Here is a 21,096-nt window from a genome sequence, read left to right on the forward strand (position 1 = left end):
TAGTTACTTAGGTTATTTAATAAGTAAGGACTCAATGCAGCTTAAAGATTAAATACAAAAGGTAATCATGTTATAAAATAGAAAAACCAATTTCAGCATTAAATTCTTCTTGCATGTTAATTCATACAGAATTCTATTAGTTTTATTTAATTTGCTGTTTGTTTTATTTTGTTGTTTTATTTCGTCTTTTATTTTATTTGAATAGGTCATAGCTCATAGCTGAAACCTAGATTGCAATTTTCCAGATAAATAGTTAAATGTAATACACAACGTTATAGTTGTACGTTGTACCTGTTTTAATTATTATTATTATTATTATTATTATATTATGTGGGTTTTTTTTCCTTCTCTCCTGGTTCCCATGACAGCCCGAAGTGTGGTCGTCACCGGGGAAACGGAAAGCGTCAACAGTAACGGTCCAAATGTTCAGTTAGCAGTAGCTACAGTTGTACAGTGTCTGAATGGACTGTCTTGGAGTATCGTCTGTTCAGAACCTACAGGCTCTGTCTGCCTTGTTATCAACTCAGCAGGATGATGATGATGATGAAGAAAGAAGAGTAAGATATTGTGCTCTCGGTAGTGAACTGATCTCAAGTCAGTCCGTTCATTTATTTTACTCAGTTATGATATGTTCACTGGTAACAAGAATAGCTACTCATGTTTTTTACTTTAGCAAAAGAAGAAACATTTACTAATCAAAAGTAAAAGCACCGGTAGTAACCCTTTTGAGACTGTTCTATTATTATATCATATTATTGGATTATTATTACTAACGCATAAACACAATAAGGATTTAAAGATCATTGGTTGAGGTGACGCTAATCTTAACTATTTTATAGCCTATGCTGTTGGAGACTTTAATCTATGGCTTTAAACATATTGTATAAGTTTACCATCTGTAAAACTACAACATATTATACTGAAATGTGGTGGAGTAGAAGCTAAAAGTAACATAAAATGGAAATATTCAAGTAAAGTACCTCATAACTGTACTTGCGTAATGTAGGCTACTTGAGTAAGTGTTACACTCCACCTGGAAATGTAAATGTTCATTATGTACATATATATATATATCAAATGGACATAAAGAGTCATTAAAAGACAAGCATGCTTTAGAGAAAATCTATATGATGAGTTTGTTTAGATTTGTTCTTTTACTGTGTTCTGATAACTGCCTTATAATGACTGCTAACTGAACGACTGGATGCCATTTGTGTGTATTTGAGTTAAGGCATAAACACTGTATTAGTTTACATTAACGTCAGTTACTCTCAACAGAACGCGACAGCCTGCGGACAGCTGGGTCCTGGTCACATTGGTCCCCCACCCAAGAAAGATAAAGATAAAGAAGGTAATACTTTGAATGTCTTGCAGACAAAAACTCCCAAATCATTATAGTAACACAGAGGAGGTACAAACTGTGTGTGTGTGTGTGTGTGTGTGCTTGTGTGCTTATTTGCTTGTGTTTATTTAGAGTCAACTGCCTATGTGAAGAAGAACAGCAAAGATATCTGGAGCGAGGAAGAGGTGGCTGAGGGCTCCCAGTATGATGATCTGGCTGACCCACGGCCACAGCCTGAGTAAGACCGACAAACACTGCTAAAGGAGGGGTTCACTGCTAAAGGAGTCAAACAGTGGGAAACACAGATGGGCCCCCTTCAGTCCTTTTTTTCACCTGGTTTCTAATTGGGATTGCACCTTCCACTGAGGCTAGAGAAGCACTCATCCTCACCTTTTTGAAAATATTTAAGCCTTAAAACCAGAAAGCCACACTTTCCCATGTAAGGTTTAACAAAACTTTCTCATTATAAGACTTTGTTCCACCTTGACCAGGTATTCAATTATTATAAACACTTGGCCATTATTACCATTGTGCTATAGAATTAATTATAGAAATACAATGGAAGAGGGAAGCTGCCTGTAGAAAACTATTTATTACAGTTGCTTATAACATTTTCCACACTCCATTGACCTCAGTTAACACCCTCCTCTGCCTGTTTGTTTTTTGTTGTTTTCTCCATCCCAATGTGAAGCTATTTTAACGAGATGAATACTGCATTGATTGTGTGTTTTTGTATGTGCCTTCATTAGTGTGTATAACCTTTGGTCTTCAGGTATGAAATAATCCTGAAGCAGAGTGTGGGCACAGAGGATCTGTTCTTGGGCTTGAGTGGAAAGGACCCATCCTCCATGTGCTGTGAAGCCATGCTGGTACGTAAACTAAACAAACTTCAACAGGATTTCTGTTTGTCACAAAATATACTAGTGTGATGACAATAAATGACAAAAACAAAGATGCGATCAGGAACAAACAACCAGGAATGATAACATCATTCAAAATATGGGAAGGATTCCGTAAATTAATTTTAAGACTTTTAAGACTCTTTGAGCCTCAACTATGACGCATAAAAGTTCTGACACAATTTGTAAACAGAACAAGGAACACAAAATCCAACTTAAGCAGCATGAATTAGTGTAGATTTAAATAAAGCATAATGTTACAAATCTCACTTTATCACCATGCACTGATTTGGATATGAGGAAGACATCTTAATACTATATCATCCTTAACAAGGTTGTTCATACTTTTTATTTAAGCAGTATTAGAATTGAACAGAAGGTAAAGAAAATAGAAAAACGAATTGCTTGGATAGCAAAATACCAGTGGAAATATCAGATTCTCTTATTATAAATGTAACATAGAATGTTTTATGTACACCGTGTAAAATATTAACGATGCTGACTTTTTCCTACTCTTAGGTGAAAATCAAACTGCCAGATACTAAAGCAACAGATGTGGTCCTGGATGTAAAAGAGAAGTTCCTTGATCTACGAACGCCAAAATAGTAAGAGATGCTTTGAAAATCTTCTCTTTAATATTTAATCCCCTCAAGACGGAGCAGCGGCAGTTCAGACCAAAAGCTCCCATTTCCAGGCATTTCCTTTTAATCAGAGTTTAACATCATGATCTGAGCTTTGATTGCTGTTTCACACAGCTCTTAACATCTTCCTCTCTTGGTTACCACAGACACACGCTCTCCCTTATACTCTCTCCATCTATTTAACCTGTCTTTTCCCCTCTCTGCAGTAAACTGGGTCTCCATCTCCCACATCCCATCCACAGCCACGAGGGCAAGGCTCAATTCTTCAGTGAGAGAGAGGAACTGGAGGTGACTCTGCTACTGAACCGCTCCATGGATTTTATCAGCGTGCAATAAAAAAGAATGAAACAGGCCACAAGTCTTCAGAGGAAACAGAAAAGATGTGACACAAACAGTGGAGATTATAGATACTGCCGTGTTTATAGGTCAAGGAAAAAAGGGATTGGAAACGGATCAGTTTAAAGCCTGTTTATTTCCTGAAAATCACAAAATGTGAATGTTCAGTTCTTGCTAATATTATGTTTCACCACTGATTCTCTTAGTATTAAGATATGGGTTTCTTATAAATATTTGTCTGATTATGCGTGCTATAACTAGAGAGTAAATCCAGATAAACGTTACCATACTTACTACACATAATGGAACTCATTATGCTGGGAGCCCATTTCTTATATACAGTATTCCTTGGATGGAATAATACATAGCTCCAAATTTGCTTTGTGGTAACTTAATTAAACACAAACTAATTTAGGACTATGCTCAATACAAGCACAATATTAACTCATATCATGAAAAGATTCTTACACAGGGCTCCTTTTCTGATTGGGTGATAAAATATGAACCAATCTTCTGGCCTTTATTTTTAATTTAAATCAAACTTCTTTTATATGACAGCTTTGATGGGGTTAGTGATTAGGTTAGTGTGTTATCATGTCAATTGATGTTGTGCTTTAGTAGTAGTAGTTATTATTACTACAAACCATATGCCATACAGTGATCCTGGGTGTGTGCTTGTGTGTGCGTGTGTGTGTGTGTTTCAAATCCTGAAACCATGCTTGTAAAACAAGTATAAAAGTAAGCAAGTCATTGAGTAACTCTTTGGTACCCTAGCAAAAGTGAAAAAATGACTTTTGTTTGTATTGGACATCTTGCAGGAGTGAATTTGTGTTTCTAATATGTATTAAAATGTGAAGTACGATATCTGAAAAACATCCTGGGCACCTAAAGAGCAACTTTAGCTTAAGAGTAACTTTATCTTAAGGCAGGGGTGGAGGAAAGGTATGTCTTTGTATTTTCTTCTTTTCACTTCAGAAATCAGCAAAATATCTAATTTGTCCAGGTGTGCTGTAAGTACAGTACTTTAGTAAATACTTTCTCTCCACCTCTGGCTAAAGATAAAATAAGTAGCCTAACACTACCTTACAGAAATACAGTGGTCATTGCTGGCAAATAACTCAAACATAATTCTCATGTAATTGAACCTATTAACACATATTAAGGGGAACTTGTGGAGCATCCCTGGGTGTGCAGTAAGTGCCACACCCCCGAGCACCGTTACCGCAGCAGCAGCAGCAGCAGCAGCAGCGGTGGTGTGATCATGTGACGCCTGCATTTCCGACACAACAATACAACACCGTATCGGTCTGCATTCACGCTCCCACTGTCTCCCCCCCTCCTTACGCCTCGCTCTCGGTATGGCGGACGGCGAGAGGTCCCCGTTACTATCAGATCTGGGAGATGGTGCTCTTGGCAGCGGTAACGGCGGGGTGTCTCCCGGCGCAGCGCCCTACGGTGTGCCCAACAAACCACAGAGTGAGTATCCATGGTGCGCTCTCTTCCGCCCGACTCCAGCCTGAATTAACCTAGCCGACGTTAGCCTCCACTGACTGGGCATTCTGGTTAGCCTGCTAGCTCAGCTGTGACAGCGACAAAGAACCGGCCTGTTGTGACTGTGTATGTACAGGATATAATGTTAGGTTCAAGAGTATTTCTTTATGAGCACCCCTTGAGGGGTAAAATATACTGTTTTGCAATAATAATGTAGCAGAGGCTGAAGGGAATCAGCGTTATGCTAACTAGCTAGCTAACCTAGCAACCGGTTTATTAGCTTGACAGCAAGCTCTACTTAGCACCGGCAAAGCTTCAGTTTTGCAGTTCAGTAATACTGCCATTATAATCTTAATAAATTATATTTTATGTAGGTCTGCTAACAGATTTTTGCATGTATTTCAGCAGCTGAGTGGTGCTCACTGTACACACAAGCTAGGTACATGTACCGCTGAGCTAGCTAGCATCTGAGAAACACCTGATCTGATTGACATACGAGAAAGCCATTACTGGGGCTGCTCATGGATGCTGCAAGATACAGCTGTGACCAATGGCAGCTCTCATAGGGAGGAACTGTGTCTGAAGACATTAATGGAAAAGGCATGAGATAAGGCTTATAATTATGTTTTGCTCTCACAAACTGCTCTAAACATTCGTTCACTCTGCTTGCCAGATATGCTTTGAGCAGAGCAGGAAATGCTGTTTGTTGCATCAGATTTCTAGATAGAAGTCTGTTCTATTTAGTTACACTTACTTTCTCTGCTTTTCTCTTTTTCTCAGACAAACTATTTAGACTCTTATTTGTTGAAACTGACCCCACTCAGCATTCTTGGAGTGTTTTTCTTCTAAAGCTCCTTTCAGTTGAACTCAAGACAAAATCTTATTACCTTGTTAACTGTAACGTAAGAGGTTACTAGTCATGGGAATTGAGGCAACTCTTGTGACTAAGTTTCCTCAACAATCCTTCATTTGTCACTGCTCCTACTACTATTGTATTCATCATTCTTTCCCTTCCTTGTCTCCCACCATTCAGGCTTCCCTCCATTCCCCAGCCCAACTCAGCCCTCAGTGCTCTTAGGGGAGGATCCTCCTCCTTACTCACCGCTCACCTCCCCGGAAAGTGGCAGTGCCCCTGTTATCAGCTGCAGGGTGTGTCAGAGCTTGATCTCTGTGGAGGGCAAGATCCACCAACATGTGGTGAAATGTGGGGTCTGCAATGAAGCTACGGTAAGTTTCTAGAGGAATGTGTACACTCAGATGTAACACCAGTATCTTCTGTTAAAGGGTTGTTTCACAAAATTACAAAAACATTTTCTCATAGACTAAAAGTGATGTCTAGCCTTAGGGGGAGTGTTTCTTTTTTCTTTTTCTCTTTTTTTATTTGCCCAGGTTTTCCAATAAGCATCTCTGAGATTTCTACCTCTATATTGTTAAAAATGACATAATGTATGGTACGCAAAGCAAAGGAAAATGACATTTAAAAAAAACAAATCAACAGAATCTCTTTGCATAACTCTGGAACTCTTTCCCACCAGACATCCGTAACATTGTTTCTTTACCCCAGTTCAAATCAAGACTCAAAACTCATCTGTTTCAATATGCATATTCGCCGTAATTTCATTGTTTTCCTTTAAACTGTCTGTTGTTTTTATTATTTTTATTGTCTTTTTAATCTTCTGTAAAGTGTCCTTGAGTGCTGTGAAAGGCGCTGCCAAAGAAAATGTATTATTATTATTATTATTATTATTATTATTATTATTACTTTGGATAATCCACAGAGTTTACAATGAGGTCACTAATGGTCCCTATCATCCCTATCAGAATATACTTCAGTAGAAAGTTGTTCCAATTAAACTTTTTTGTAGTTGAACCAACCCTTTTAAATATAGTGTGTATAGATAGAGTTTAAACATCATGAAAACTTCTATGAATTTAATTATAAAGATCAGCAGTCTATCAGGTTCCACCAAGTTGGAAATTAACCCTCACCATTATCTCCTTCCTTACATGGTTGATATAACTTTGCATCTGAAATTGATAATGGAGCAGAAAACACCCGGGTCTCAGTCTAGTTAGTAAGAGTTTAATGATGCAGTGGAGAGAACCGTGAGCAGGACAGACAGCGGTCTGACAGCAGGATGTTATCTTAAGCCCAGAGGAAGGTGTGTGATTCATGTAGTGGTAAAGCACAGATTCAAATTTCCATTCTCTTGGCGACCTCAATCAATGGCCTTTATAACTGCCTTGCAGTATTATGTGACCTAGTGAGGTGATACAAGGTGAGCAGCTCCAGCAATCATAATGCTTTGTACTTACTCAATTTATAAAGAGTATAATTATATAATTAGACATAAGACTTAAGAATTTTGAACACAATTACATACAGCAACAACAATCTTTAAATATGCAAGTCTCTGGAACGGTTCCTTATCAAATGCAAGTTTGTGGCCTAAATATTTTTGAAGCCTCTGTCTGTATTTCCCTCTGCATTATTCATATTAAGTTCCCTCAGTATTATTAATATTAATATTAAGTGCTAGACAGACCTGTTGCTTTGGAGATGGCCTCGAGCTGCCCTTTTTCCTCACAGTATGCATTTGTGAATACATGGAGCGAGTGCTTCATGCATGTTTGAGTTAAAATCTTACCTTGCCTATTAATTACTCAAGAGCTGTAAAATTATGTCTTTTATGTCATTTGTAGAGCAACAAGCGGCACCATAAGTATTACTTTACTGTAATGCCGTCCCTCGGCTCCTTAACTACAACTACTGCACAGCCATTTCCAATATCTCCCAGAATACCTCTCTTCCTCTCGTAGTATTGGTTAATTCTCGTCCATCAAGAATAATTGGGTTGTTATCTGCTCCTATTCTAATTCGCTGTTCTACTATCTTCTCCCCTCCTGTGTGCCTCTGTCTCCCTCTGCAGCCCATTAAGAATGCCCCAGCAGGGAAGAAGTACGTTCGCTGCCCCTGCAACTGTCTGCTCATCTGCAAAGTCACTTCCCAGAGGATCGCCTGTCCCCGGCCATACTGGTAAGAGATGATATCTGTGTGTGTGTTTGTGTGCACACCACTGTGAGACTGCAAGAACACTGTGTATCTGTGTGAGAGAGAAGTGAAGCAGAGGAAACAAGGTGCAGTGGGAGCAGCGGTTCCTCAATTAAGGCTGTGCTCCCAGCGCAGTTTACATGCGGTGCTCAGCGAGCCGGATGAGGAAATAACAGCCTCATTAGAAGAGCCACATCATGGGTTTCACTTCTGCATGTCCTCAGTATTTGAGGTGTGTCTGTATGGGTAATGTACTGTATGTATTGTGAGTTTTTGTAGGCCATATTTTAGTCAGTGATGGAGATTATGTATAGATTTAATTTACAGTCTACACATGGCAGCTAGAAAAAACATCTCAAAATTTATTCAGTATGTATCTGCTTTAAACTCCCGCAGAGTAGATACCAACCAAATGCACACTTAGCAAATTCATTCATATTGTACAGTAATATCAGAGGGCTGAATCAGCACAGAACCCTCTTTAGAACAAAAGCAGTTGAAAGTAAACCGGGAAAGTTCCACAAATTACACTAAATGTCACTTGTGTGGCAATTCTTATATTGCAAGGCTTAAAGAAAACATTACAGGGATGCTGACACTTCAAATACAGTTTTGGAGGGGGAAGTTTCTCTTGTCCCCTGTCAGGAAACTTGTTCAATTAAAAAACCATAGAACAGTTTTTACAGGTCAAAGAGATGCCATTGTGTTGGGATTTTTATCGTCAAAAACACAAGGCTGATGTCAATGAAAATGCACCGCTTTGGCAGCTCATCTGAACATCATGCTGCTGAAGCCTCGTGTAATTGCTCAGAAAGATAAGATTCCTTGTTTATGCCCAAGGCATAAAATATGCAAGAGCAACATTTTTAGCCATCCATTTTCTTTCTCTTTTTTTTTTTTTAAATTTTCTGCTGCTATCTAAATATGTATGATGTTAAACTGTACATTACAAAATCTCTTGTTATAAATATCTGAAATCCATAATTCATCTGTCAGCTTCAGTGCAGATCATCAAGTTAGGCTCAAGGCTAATTAGGGTTTGAATGTTAATTGCAGGCAAAAATTTCATCAATGTCCTAATGTCTTAAACAATAATATTCCATAATTTACCCTGTAATCAGCCATTTGCTTTGACATTATTGCACATTTAAACCTAATAAACAAAATAAGGAGAGAAAAAAAAAATCTCTTTTTAACTTTGTTTAAGATTGCTGTATCTGAACTGAATTTGTATCAGCTGGGTCCTTAACAGTGGAAGAGATGCAGAAATTGTTTGGCATAACGTTTACTCTCATAGTTGAGTGGTGGGATTCTGCATGTTTCTAATGTAAATTTTAACAATGCCTGGTTTTATTACACCTGACCATAGGTTGCCCATTTTGTTAAAGTGATCCCAAAAGACTGTAAATACTCCTAAGTGTAGAAACTTTTCCTGCATGAAATTGCTCTAGAGAGTTTACCTCCAGTGTCACTGTTTTGCATTCAATCCAGACATGCTGACTGAACCAGACACATCTCAGTGCTGCTGTCTGATCAGTGATCCTGAGCTACTGGAGTTGTCTCAGGAGGTTGGTTGTAGAAAAAAGCAGTGTTGGTGGTAATGAGAGGACTGGCTGCTGATGGATCCCCCCAGAAAAAGTGAAATCAGTCGTCAGCCTTTCCACACCAGCATAATGAGGCGACTGCTCACGACATCAGGCAGTGAATGTTAGTTTAAATGCTGAATAATATCTTGAACCATTTGTGGTGTGGATGCTGACTTTGTGTGGGTCTGTCTCTTTACAGCAAGAGGATAATAAATTTGGGTCCAGTCCATCCTGGTCCAGCCAGTCCTGACCCCCAGCCAGCCGGGGCCCGGGTCTCCTGTGGACACTGCAGCAACACCTTCCTGGTACCACACTCTCTCTGCTAAATCAGATTAAACTTTTCATTCTTTGTGACGTTGAAAAAATACCCACCCCCACAGGATTTGGAATCACACACACTCACAATTTATATTAGTTTCAAAGTTAAAGGAAGAGTATTAGCTCTTTTGCCAAGTGTTAAAAGAGAAGATCAATTACACAGATTGCACAGATATCAGAGTGGTATCGACCCACTCATTTAACACTTGGCTAATACGTGAGCTTTCAGACTTTAAAAAAAAACACACAAAAAGAGGTGAAAATGTCAGATTTGGATTGAAAACAAAATGTAATTACTCAAGCAAAGGGGTTCATTCTGGACCTCAGAGTACAGAACAAGTAATAAAATAGTCCATGTCCTGGCTTCTGGAGCCTTCAGTCACATCTCATAGTCTTTATTCAGCAAATGGAGCAGGCTAAGGTGTCATCACATGATAAGCTTCACTCTTAAGACAGCTCAAGTTCCAAAAGCTAGTAAATAGATCTTGATTTTGAGTTTTGTTGCAAAATCTAATGAATGTTCTCTTAATGTATTGTTTATGTTCACTAAATGTCACTGGATTCCTCTCATACGTTTTTAAGATGTATTGCGGAAATTCAGAAGAGCAAACTACTGTACATTTCCAAGTTAAAAAAGAAAAAGAAAAAGAATTTGACTGTCAAAGGATTAACTGCAGCATCTATAGTAGGGGTTTTATTTGAAAAGACATTAATTGATGACCCGTATCAACCTCTATGGCAATCAGAATTACAACATCAGTACAACCACTGTTTATTAAGTCTCTGGCACAAGTCCCCACCTCTTCTGTCTCTTCGAATGACATAACCCTGAAAAAGACACAACCAATAAAGTCACATACAGTACAGAGAGCCAAGATCCAGTTAAACACTTTTTTTTGCATTACCATGCAGACTAGCTGAATAATAAAACTGCCCTGGCATTTGCTGTTTTGGCTTTTATCATCTGTAGTTGAAATGTCTTGTGACAGTTTCATTAGGCCTGCAAGGTTTTTGTTGTGAGATGTACTGTCACCCAGCCAGAGAAGTGAATTATTGAAAAGCCAAAAATATTCTTGCACCAGGCCAAGTAAATGTTGAGTTATTGGTTTAGATCAATAACCCTATCCACTCCCTGCTGATATATTCTGGCCATTTTTGTTCGAAAGGGGAAGTAAAATTTTAACTTACTGCTCTATAACAATGTGTGGGACAGGTAAAGATGGTTTGGATATATAGTGAAAGGAAGGAGGGTGGCACAGCCAGGGAAAGAGAAGAATAGAGCTGTGAAAGGAGGGGAGATGGATGGTACAGGGTGTTTAGCATTCAGCTGGACCTTTCCTACCTGCTTAAAGACAGGGTGGCTGAATGAAAATACAAATCTGTGCCCTGGGTGGCGTTGCAGTGATCCTTTAGTCACAGATCTAGTGATAATGTTCTCTGTGCTTCCCATACAGAGTGTTTCTACCAGAATGAGAAGAATATACAGCATGGGCAGTGTATTCTGCTCTGCAGGTTTTACAAATGTATCACACCCCAACATTAAGGAGGGAACAAATGTCTACAACTGGAGAGAAGGCTATTTTTCTTTTCTCATTTTTATGTGGCACGCAGCACCTGTTGGCAAGAACTGGGATGGTTGTATTAAATTTCGTGGAAAGTGTCATCAATCCGTGCAACTGCAGGCATCTTTGAATAAGGCCATCTGTAAGGGAATCTGTCCCAAAGTTGTGTATTGCCTCCACATGACATGTACATGTATGTGCAGTCGAAGTGCTTGCCCCATCAGTGCAGTTTTGCATCAACTTGCTTATACAAATTATTATTTGATTGATTGGTAAAGGTAAATTATCAACAATTTGATTGATCACTTAAGTCATTTATCAAGCATAAACGCCAAATATTTGCTGGTTCCAGCAAATGTGAGGAGTGTTGCTTTTCTCTCTTTAATTTAATTGCAAAGTGAATATCTTTGTATTTTGGATCATTGGTCAGAAAAAAAGACATCACCTTGCACTCAGGGAAAGTGCGATAGGCATTATTTACTCTATTGACATTTTATAGTCTCTAAAGATAATGAATTCAATTGGCATGAATGTCAGGTGAACAGTATTGCCAATATTATAATCTTGCAATATGCAATATACAGGTTTCTCTGCATCCAGCCAGTTGGATGGCAAACAACTCATCATCCCCTTCACACCCCCTCCATAACTCACTCCAGCTCCTCCAGTCAGGTCACTAATATAAAAACCTTCTGGCCAGGACAAACACATTGAAAAAAATCCTTCATTCCAACTGCCATTAACACATTATAAACAAGCAGTGAAGGACGCCGCACTCTGACACCTGCACATTTTTCGTCTTTTCTATTTCCTGCACAGCCATATTTACCTTATCTATCTTCCCCGATTAATTTTTAGCTCTATGCTTTTATTGTGAGCGATGTCAAGGACAAATTTAAATTGCCTTTTGATAGACAATAATGTTTTTCTGATTGTGCATCCATGAGTGAAGTGTTAGCACCAGCAAAAACAGTGGTATTGACAATGACAGTGAATGTTTTTCTGGCACATACCGTTCTGTCATCACTATAATTGATAATTTGACAAACCTGTCTCTTGGTTTGTGGCTGAACCTCTTTCTCCTTGTGCTTTCAGTGGACAGAGTTCACAGACCGGACGTTGGCCAGGTGCCCACACTGCAGGAAAGTGTAAGTACTTATAAGCAATTCATCCATTACACCACCTCATTCTCACTGTACGTTTACATTTTTGATTTATGTCTTCAGCTGAAGCTTTTGTTCAGAGAAACCTAACAAACAGTGAGCAGGAAGGAGCTCCAGAGACTTTCTCAAGGACAGAACACAAACTGTGTTTTTCTGTGAATCAAACCTGTGGTATCCTGTTTATGTGACTTTGTCTCTAACCTCAGCTGCTACACCACATATTTCCCAGCAGCCACAGTGTGTTTACACATGTCTCATAACATCATGAGGTCTCTGATCTGTGGGATTTTACTCCATGTGTGTTTTGTTGCCTCAGGATTTTCTTTGAGCCTGGCTACTAACCACATTCCTATATCACTAGCTCCATAAGCTTCTTAACATGGTCAGCAAAGTGTATGGGACTTATCAGGCATAACCAGATCTGATGCATAATCAAATCTTATTAAGCCATTATTTATTGCAATTATTTAAAATATGGCATATCTGCAATATTACAATTTCATAGGATAGGGTTATTTGTGATTTCTGATGATGATTTGTTTATGAACTAATGCAGAATACTGGATAAAAACATTTTGAAAAGAGAAGACACATGTCTTTTCAAAATTTAAAGTTTTCATTACAGGGATTTTTCCCCAATCTATCAGGCATGTAGAGCAACTCGTTGCCCTATTCCTTCTTTCTCAGCATTTAGCTTTATAAGGTGCGGAAAAGAGTTCTGCCAGTGTGTTTGTTGTATCACTGTAACACAAAAGTGTGTCTTACCAATCTTCATAAACAGCTCTGGTCATGAGATTTCAGTTTGTTACATCCAAAATGGCCCCAAAACCTGGAGTGAATCTGGACAGGTGCTGCTTGAAGTAAAATTTCTGCAGGTGAATCATTATTATCCTTTATGCGTATTTCTTTCATTATGCTTAAAAAAGGCAAATTAATTTTAAACCCCATTGTTATTATTTAATAGGACAGAAGACATTTTAACATTTAACAGTATGAACATCATTTAAATAATAAAATGAATGGAGGCTGAATTCCATTCAGCTGCGTTGATTTCAGGGTCCAGGTGTTGTTCATGCTGCTTCACTGTCATGCTGTCCTGTTTTACTGAGACACTTAATAACACCTCTGCTTTTCATAAATTGTGTTGCATTTGATTCCATTTCCTTGTAAACTAAATGTCTGCTTTTCTCTTCTCTGTTGGACCTGAAGCTCCTCCATTGGTCAGAGATATCCCCGGAGGCGGAGCTTGTGGTGTTTTCTACTCTGCTTGCTATTTAGCATTTCCACCGCCGGGCTGATGGTGAGTGGATGCCGCTCTAACATCCAAGAGACTTAGACCTGTTCATTGTTAAAAAAAGATTAGCAATAGCAGAACACTGTTAAACTATTATCCCATCTTCTCTAAACCTGTCCTCCTTTTTTTCTTTACAATGTGAAAACCTTTCATTGCAGCAGAAATGCATTTACAGTCTCTCCCTTTGTTGTCACTTGTTTAACATGGAGGATGTGCACCTCGCAGCAGCTTCCCAGACACTATGCAACAGGCCTCTATTTGTCAGTGAGATACAGCACAAACAGCCTACTATAAGCAGTGTTCAGGCTGTAACACCAGCTTCAACACCCACTGAACAGCAGAACAGAATGACCTTCAGTTTTTCCATGTTTTCTTCTTTTACTCACTTTGATCTGTACACAAGCTGTCAAGGCTCACAATGCATTTTCTATTTTCTGTTTCAGTTGTTGCTCTTGTTTAAATGATTCGAATGAGAGTGCAACAGTAGAATATTGTCAAATTATACAGTCGATCAGTTTTGTTGACAAGAGGGAGTAAATGAGCAAACGTCTAAAAATAAACATGGAAACATAGAAAGAACTGGATAATCGGTACATTCTGCCTCATGAACAGCAGAGGGTGCAAGATGAGCACCAAACAGCGTAAATCAGTAAAGACTCATTCAACACAAGAGGCATAGTGCCTGCCAGCATGGAGAACAGTAAACAATGCGCAGACAATAAATATTCTGTGTTGACAGCGTTGCATAATGGTGGTGTGGTGGCAATAAATGTCACAACATGACTTAAAAAGGCAGTTTTAATTATAAGAATGGTTCAAGAGCAGGTGTTTTGACAGTTTAATCCTTAGAGGTGTGCACTGCATCAATAAACTTTAACAGCAAGATCCCGAGACAAGTAACAGATGAAACTTCATTTCCAGACAGAATTTAATTATAAATACAAAAGCAGAGATTTTTAAATGAAGGTAGTTAAGAAATGAGTGTAGCACAATGCCGTCCAAATTTACAAAATCTATTCAGTTGGACTGTCGGAGAAGTATCTGCTGAGAAGAATATGAAACACTCACAAGTTTTCTTTTACTGCCCACTTCTTAAAATATCCTGGTAACTAATTTCAAAATAATTAAAGTTGAACAGAATGTGTTACTTTTAGTCGTATGTCCAAAATACCTTTCCAGGATACTTAGAGTTGCAGCAATGAAACAACCTGCTCCAGCTTTATTTAAAAATTGAAGTCAAAAGTAAATGAATATTAGAAATGGAAAGAATAACCTCTACAATCAGAAATCACGAAAATAGAATTCCCAAGAGTCTGGAGTAAATGGATTGAAAATGAGGCCAACAGCTAAATAACTAAATAATTTGGACGTCTTAACCTTTAGAGGAGGCAGAAACAGAGGGAAAATAAGACCCGGCCGTGAGGAGAAAACGGTTGTACAAGGTCAAATTGACAAATGAAATAATCATTTAATATAGATTTTAGTTCAGTGTGTTTCATTTTTTTCTCCTCTTTTCTTATGTAAGTGAGGATCCATGAATCCATGCACCCAACCTGCCTTGTGTCAGTAGTCCAGGCTGCTGGTGTAATGATGTGGGGAATGTTTTCTCGGCTCACTCGGGCCCTTCAATACCAATCAATCACGGCTTGAATGCCACATCCAGTATCGGAGTATTGTTGCTGACCATGTGTATCACTTTATGGCCACAGTTTACCATCTTCTAATGGCTGCTTCCAGCAGGATATTGCACCATGTCACAAAGAAAAATTGTCTCAAACTGGTCTCAAACCCAAGTTCAGTGAACTTCAGTGGCCGCCCCAGTCACCAGATGTGAGTCCAGTAGAACACCTTTGGGATGTGGTAGAACAGGAGATTGGCAGCTTGAATCTGCAGAAGTGATGTGATGTAATCATGTCAACACAGAGCAGAATCTTAAATAAGTGTTTCCAATATCTTTTGAAACCCAAAACCTTATCTCCCTATAGTCCTATAGGGTGTCAAAACAGGAGAGAACATTATTTATTACAGGAATGAGCAGTACAACAATATGTTGGACAAAATGCTTCTTAAATCATTGTTCATTACATTTTTTTTTACTTTTTATATCCATATTAGCTTTGCTCTCATGCTGTGACTTTGAAAGCGTTCAAATTCATATTTCCATATTCTCAGAAAATCCCTATGGGTTCTCTCAAAGTCATTTTTGCCATCTTCATTAAATAATTTTCTTCTGAGCAGCTGCACACTTAATACTTGATGGGAAAGCCATTTTCTCTCTTACCGCTCTCTCTTCATTCTTCAGTGTTGAATATGAGCTCCTCCATGAAAAATTGCGCATTTGAAGCCGTACAATTCAGTGTCATTGCATTAGTATGGTTCATGTGGATTAATCGCTCACTATAGATACATAAACTGAACTCAGTGTTTTGTCTGTGTTGCTGTCTTTGTGACGTTCTTGTGAAGTGGATTTGTGTTGGATTTAGAGCTGGAACAATTAGTCAATCAAATGAAAATTAATCAGGAACTGTTTTGCTAATTGAACAATCATTTAATCAGTTTTCAAGCAGAAGTGCTAAAGAATTTGATTGTTTCAGCTTCTCACATGTTGGAATCTGCTGCCTTATCTTTTCTTACAATATATTGAATTGATTATCTGTCTTGTTTGGATAAAACAAGACATTTGATATCATCACCTTGGGCTTTACATACTTTTGGTGAATTATAAACCTGAGAAAATAATCAACAGATTAATCAATAAATACAAACAAGCATTATTTGCAGCCCTAATAGGAATAAGCATTATTGTAATGCTGACCAGTGACCATGCTTGTTCATCTTTACTCTGTGGAAATCGCTGGATACTTGGCTGGAATTTGGTGCCATTTAAAACATCATAAATGGGTCAGATAATAGATGTAGAAAACATTTTCAAACATAATTATAGCTTTAGCTCTCTGGTTGCTTTCATTTAGCCTGGCTAGACTTGAGCTGGATCATTATAATCACTGTAACACACTCAGAATGTGCTTGCAATTCCCTTGAATGGCTTTATGAGCATCATCTGAATTCCTAAAAACTTCCTCTTTGTGTCGCCGCGTCTCTTCAGGCTGGAACGTGGGTGAAGGCTCAGACCTACCAGGGGATCTACGCCTCGTGGGCAGTGCTGCTGCTCCTGGTTCTCGTCACCCTGGCTCGGGCCTTCTACTGGGCCTGCATGAGGGTCAGCCAGCCCCTCCAGAACTTCACATAGAGTCCCTTTCAACTCTGCGGCACCCTTCTTCTCAACCCACCAGGCAGGAGGAAAGATGGCTCAAAAAAAAAGAAAAAAAAAACACACAAAAAAACAGAATATTTATTTAAACCCAACTCCAGAAAGAAAAGGTTCTCCTCCTCCTCCTGTTCCTTCCCTTTTAGTCAAACGTGTTTCTAAAACTGGATGGCGGTGGCTGCGACTGCTATATATCTAAAGATAACTATGATGATGCGTATAGCCTAATGTACTGTTAATCTATTCTAATCTCATGGCCAGTGTGGGGTTCATTTTAACATTTTTAACACTTTTTCGTCTTCTCTTTCCCCCTTTGTTGTTGTTTATAAATTTTGGCTTTAGTCTGTGGCACATCTGTTGCACTCTCGGAACTTCTGAGACGAGGGCTTCAAGTTACGTCTTAGATGTGAATATAGCCCTTGTTTTTTTTTTTTTTTGGAGGGGACTGTCCCTTTTCAGTCCTAATTTGACATTAGTATTCCAGCATTTAACATTTTTTAAACAGAGAAACAAATTATTTTGTGAAAGCGGCGATGAAGTCAGATGAAGCTTAAAAAAAAAATCGATGCCAGTAGAAGATGACTGGAGTGACTGGAGGGACATCAGCCTCCTTTTGTGAATCAAAAGATCAAGTAGGTGCTGAAATGTGTCTGAAAAATTGAATTCAGCAGTATGTGAAGGTAGGCTATGATGTGTCTGAACTCGGTGTTTATGCTGAATTATCCCCTGGGACTGACTTTGATCCAAAGCAGCTTGAAAGCCTTAAAAGGAGGTGTGATAGAAGGATTCAAAACACACACGTATATACACACACACACACACACACAGACAGACATCCACAACCACATGAATGGATAGCTGTACACAACAAAAGCAGGATGCTCTTTTAGAGTTGCAACAGCTCAGAAACCAGTTTGTCAAAGACATCCCAGCCTCTCTCTTCAAAGATGTCTGGTGAACACATTTTCTCCATACTGTTGGAAAAAATGACATGCATGCCACTTTGTGTAAAAGTTGGATAATTTGTCCTGCTCCTATAAGAGTGGTATCCAATCTCCAGCTCCTTTTCTTTGATCCAAACTATAGCAACAAGGTTACTTTAAAACTTCATTTTTAAAGTATATCTAAATAAAAACTTCTATCACATAAATTCAGTTGATATGAACACCAACGTGTGGCAAAGCTCTTCCTCTGAAATCCAAGAGACGGGTTTACTTTATTACATACGTCTAGGAGATTTGACCCGAGTTCATTTTATTCTGCTCGGCTTTCCAAAACAGACCAAAACATGAAACGAAAACACTAAGAGCTATTGGCTTTTAGACATCGATATCTGCCTTCTCATACCCACAAAACCCCTGTGAGTATAAGGAGTGTTTTAGATTTGCTCTCTGGCATTAATTGTACGTTTTCATCCTCGGGAGAAGGCTAAGAACAGAATTTTCAGACCTGTCTGTATGTGCTTGCTAGCAGAGGTTGAATATGTGAAAACACTAAGCTAAAAAATACAGTACTTGAGGCATTTGTAGCTTCTGATACCAATCCTAAAATGTTGGGGTGTATCTAAATGCATCATCGCTCAAATAAGATCATGTAATTGGCTGGAAAAGACCATATTGCTCAACTCTGTCAGCCTTTTCATTGCATTTGGGACCATTCATGGTGAAAATATGACTTTTAATGTCACTGAAGATGGAGGCTGATCCTGAGCTTTCTACTTTGTTAGTTGCAGATGGTGCTTTCGCCTCAAAGCCATTTGAATATTTGTGAAAGAGGAAAGCTCCACCCTCTCAACTCAAAGCTTGATATCAGTCAGAATAGGTCAGTAAAAAACACAAACACACACTACATGTTACATTCTCACTTGTCTGTGCTTCTGAATGTGGTGGCATTTCTTATTTTATGAATTATGTATTTTTGTTTGATTGTAAATATATTTGTTGTTGATGTACATTGGAAGTGACTAAGTGAATTATGTTGCACTCCGGGCTTAACACTACTGCTGTGATCGCTGCAGATGTTTTGTTTATTTTTAAGAAGGTTATTTTTGCAACTCTTCACCTGTTACATATTTAATGATTTGATGAACTACTAACCTAATAAGCCTCTGGACACCTGGTCGTGTCCAAATCTTAACCACAAACACAAGCACATCGACATACACACACCAACAACATTTACGACCGAATCACATTCCCAAGCAATGACATTTCTATCTCTCTCTCACACACACAAACACACACCCAGCACCTTAAACAGTAGTGAGAAACACTGCATACACCAAGTAAGATGAGATGAAGTTACCCTGCTAGACTGAACTGAGGTCGCGGACAGTTCATATGGAAGTGTCATATTATTTATTATGCACGTTGCAAAAAAGGGCTACTTTAACAGTTATGTCATTTTATTAAGTCCTTAAATCTTATTTGTTGTGGAAAAAGTCTGTTGTGGAGTGGGATTATTTCACTTTTTTCAAGTCTGGTCCAAGGGCATTTTTTTTTCTTATTTGAAATCAGTACAATGATCTGCCAGTTTCTGCAAGTGATGTTTAGAGCATAATTTTTTTTAGACTGTTGGAAACAACTATAAAAGATAAGATTATAGGACAGAATTAAGGTGATATGACTGTTTAAAAAAAGACCTTTTTTGCAGTGGAGTGATCATGTTTTATCCATGACTGCAAAAGAAATCAATCATGTTAATGCCAATGATAAAGAACCTGGCTAATGCTCTTTTCAGAGTTTGTTTACACACAAATAAAGACATGATGATGTACAAAACAGCTGATGCGAGTTCATATCTGATTTTTTTGAACGACACACAGGATCTGATAAAGCCATGAATGCCGGTACATTTCATTTATTTTTCTATTTTATTATTTCCACACTTGCTGTCATTCCAAATGTCAACCAGGGAACTTGTCTACTTGAAAGATGCCATATGAAAAAATGTATGATTTATTTTTATAATGCAGCATTTCAAAGAAAACATGCCTGACTAAGATCTCCAAGGTCAATCATCAATGTTGAATCATAAATATTATGGGAATTTGCAATATTCAGTGTTGGCACCACCTTTCTTTTCCATACTTTATGTGCTGCTTTGTCCAGCACCTGTACCAAACTGAGGTTGGATGTGTAATCCAGTGGCTCTCCAACCTTTTTGTGTGACCTATACCCACGGCCGTAAATGACATCACTGCCATGTTTCTATTCTTCCAGTGCTTTGAATTGATGTTAACTTAAAATTATTTGTTGAAATCTCGGTGTTTAGGTGGGTTTTGTCAAGTTTGCATTAGCACTACTAGCATTACTTTTTAACTCTTTCTGTCCTTCCTTATTTCAACCATTTATCCTATACTTTTATCTATTTCGATTGCTCATTGCATTTGGCTATTTCAATTATCTATTCTAACTAACGATTTAATCCATTATTTTTAGCTAAACATTTCGACTATTTATCCCTTTTAGCTAGCCTAACTATTCCTACTGTCTAAAACTATTTAACTGATTTATGTTACCAGCTAACTTTTTAGCTTTTTACCATTACTCTTAGTAAACTATTTGAACCATTTATCCATTACTAACAGTTTCAACTAGTTCAAAAAATGTATCTTAACTATTGCAATTATTTATTTATTACTTTAAGCTAGCCTAACTATTTCAACCATTTATCCATTACTTATCGCTAAGGGTTGCCACTTGGTTACAGCTAGTTGTAATGTATCTTAGCTAATCATTTCAACCATTTATTCTTTAGCTATTTTAACTGTTTCTCCATTACTCTGAACTAACTATTTCCACCATGTAGCTACTTATTGTTTTTAGCCAACTTATTATGTATTCATTGCTTTTAGCTAGCTTAATTATTATAATTATATCAGTATATTGATGACTCTTGGTTAGCAAGAGTCATCAATCAACTATCCATACATTTGGTTGACTGTTTCAACAGTTATCCATTACTCTTGGCTAATTCAACATTTTAGACACTACTTGGAGCTATTTTGTCTTCTCTGCTTGCTACTAACTAGTTTGTACACACTATTGATCGCTATTAAAGCTGACTCAGGTTATTGGTTATTTTTGGTTATTGGTTATCGTAAATATATGAAAGATGCGCATCACACCAATCTGTACCTCAT

General features: G+C 38.1%; 2 protein-coding genes across 2 annotated transcripts; both read left to right on the forward strand.

The window, feature by feature from the left end:
- The first annotated feature begins 165 nt into the window (after nucleotides 1-165).
- dnaaf6 (dynein axonemal assembly factor 6) lies at nucleotides 166-4,069 on the forward strand. The gene is made up of 6 exons (XM_023424516.2): nucleotides 166-557; nucleotides 1,279-1,351; nucleotides 1,475-1,580; nucleotides 2,115-2,211; nucleotides 2,761-2,846; nucleotides 3,089-4,069. Exons 1-6 carry the CDS (start codon nucleotides 462-464, stop codon nucleotides 3,216-3,218), a joined length of 588 nt encoding a protein of 195 aa, XP_023280284.1. The 5' UTR covers nucleotides 166-461; the 3' UTR covers nucleotides 3,219-4,069.
- A 410-nt stretch (nucleotides 4,070-4,479) lies between these two features.
- Nucleotides 4,480-19,734, forward strand: pip4p1a (phosphatidylinositol-4,5-bisphosphate 4-phosphatase 1a). Its single transcript, XM_023424524.2, has 7 exons — nucleotides 4,480-4,694; nucleotides 5,743-5,936; nucleotides 7,640-7,746; nucleotides 9,547-9,652; nucleotides 12,323-12,375; nucleotides 13,600-13,690; nucleotides 16,791-19,734. Exons 1-7 carry the CDS (start codon nucleotides 4,577-4,579, stop codon nucleotides 16,932-16,934), a joined length of 813 nt encoding a protein of 270 aa, XP_023280292.1. The 5' UTR covers nucleotides 4,480-4,576; the 3' UTR covers nucleotides 16,935-19,734.
- The last annotated feature ends 1,362 nt before the right edge of the window (nucleotides 19,735-21,096 follow it).

The sequence above is a fragment of the Seriola lalandi genome, unplaced genomic scaffold (genome assembly GCF_002814215.2).
Source record: "Seriola lalandi dorsalis isolate HSWRI2012SDOR001 ecotype SW California unplaced genomic scaffold, Sedor1 jcf7180002054736, whole genome shotgun sequence".
In the NCBI taxonomy this organism is placed as follows: domain Eukaryota; kingdom Metazoa; phylum Chordata; class Actinopteri; order Carangiformes; family Carangidae; genus Seriola; species Seriola lalandi.

What these genes read in the sequence shown, in the direction of transcription:
- pip4p1a (XM_023424524.2), top strand. Translation starts at nt 4,577, where the DNA reads ATGGCGGACGGCGAGAGGTCCCCGTTACTATCAGATCTGGGAGATGGT. An exon ending in ACTGCAGCAACACCTTCCTG is followed by an intron (nt 9,653 to 12,322) that starts GTACCACACTCT and finishes TTGTGCTTTCAG; the next exon opens with TGGACAGAGTTCACAGACCG. An exon ending in TGCCCACACTGCAGGAAAGT is followed by an intron (nt 12,376 to 13,599) that starts GTAAGTACTTAT and finishes TTGGACCTGAAG; the next exon opens with CTCCTCCATTGGTCAGAGAT.
- dnaaf6 (XM_023424516.2), top strand. Translation starts at nt 462, where the DNA reads ATGGACTGTCTTGGAGTATCGTCTGTTCAGAACCTACAGGCTCTGTCT. An exon ending in ATGATGATGAAGAAAGAAGA is followed by an intron (nt 558 to 1,278) that starts GTAAGATATTGT and finishes TACTCTCAACAG; the next exon opens with AACGCGACAGCCTGCGGACA. An exon ending in GACCCACGGCCACAGCCTGA is followed by an intron (nt 1,581 to 2,114) that starts GTAAGACCGACA and finishes TTTGGTCTTCAG; the next exon opens with GTATGAAATAATCCTGAAGC.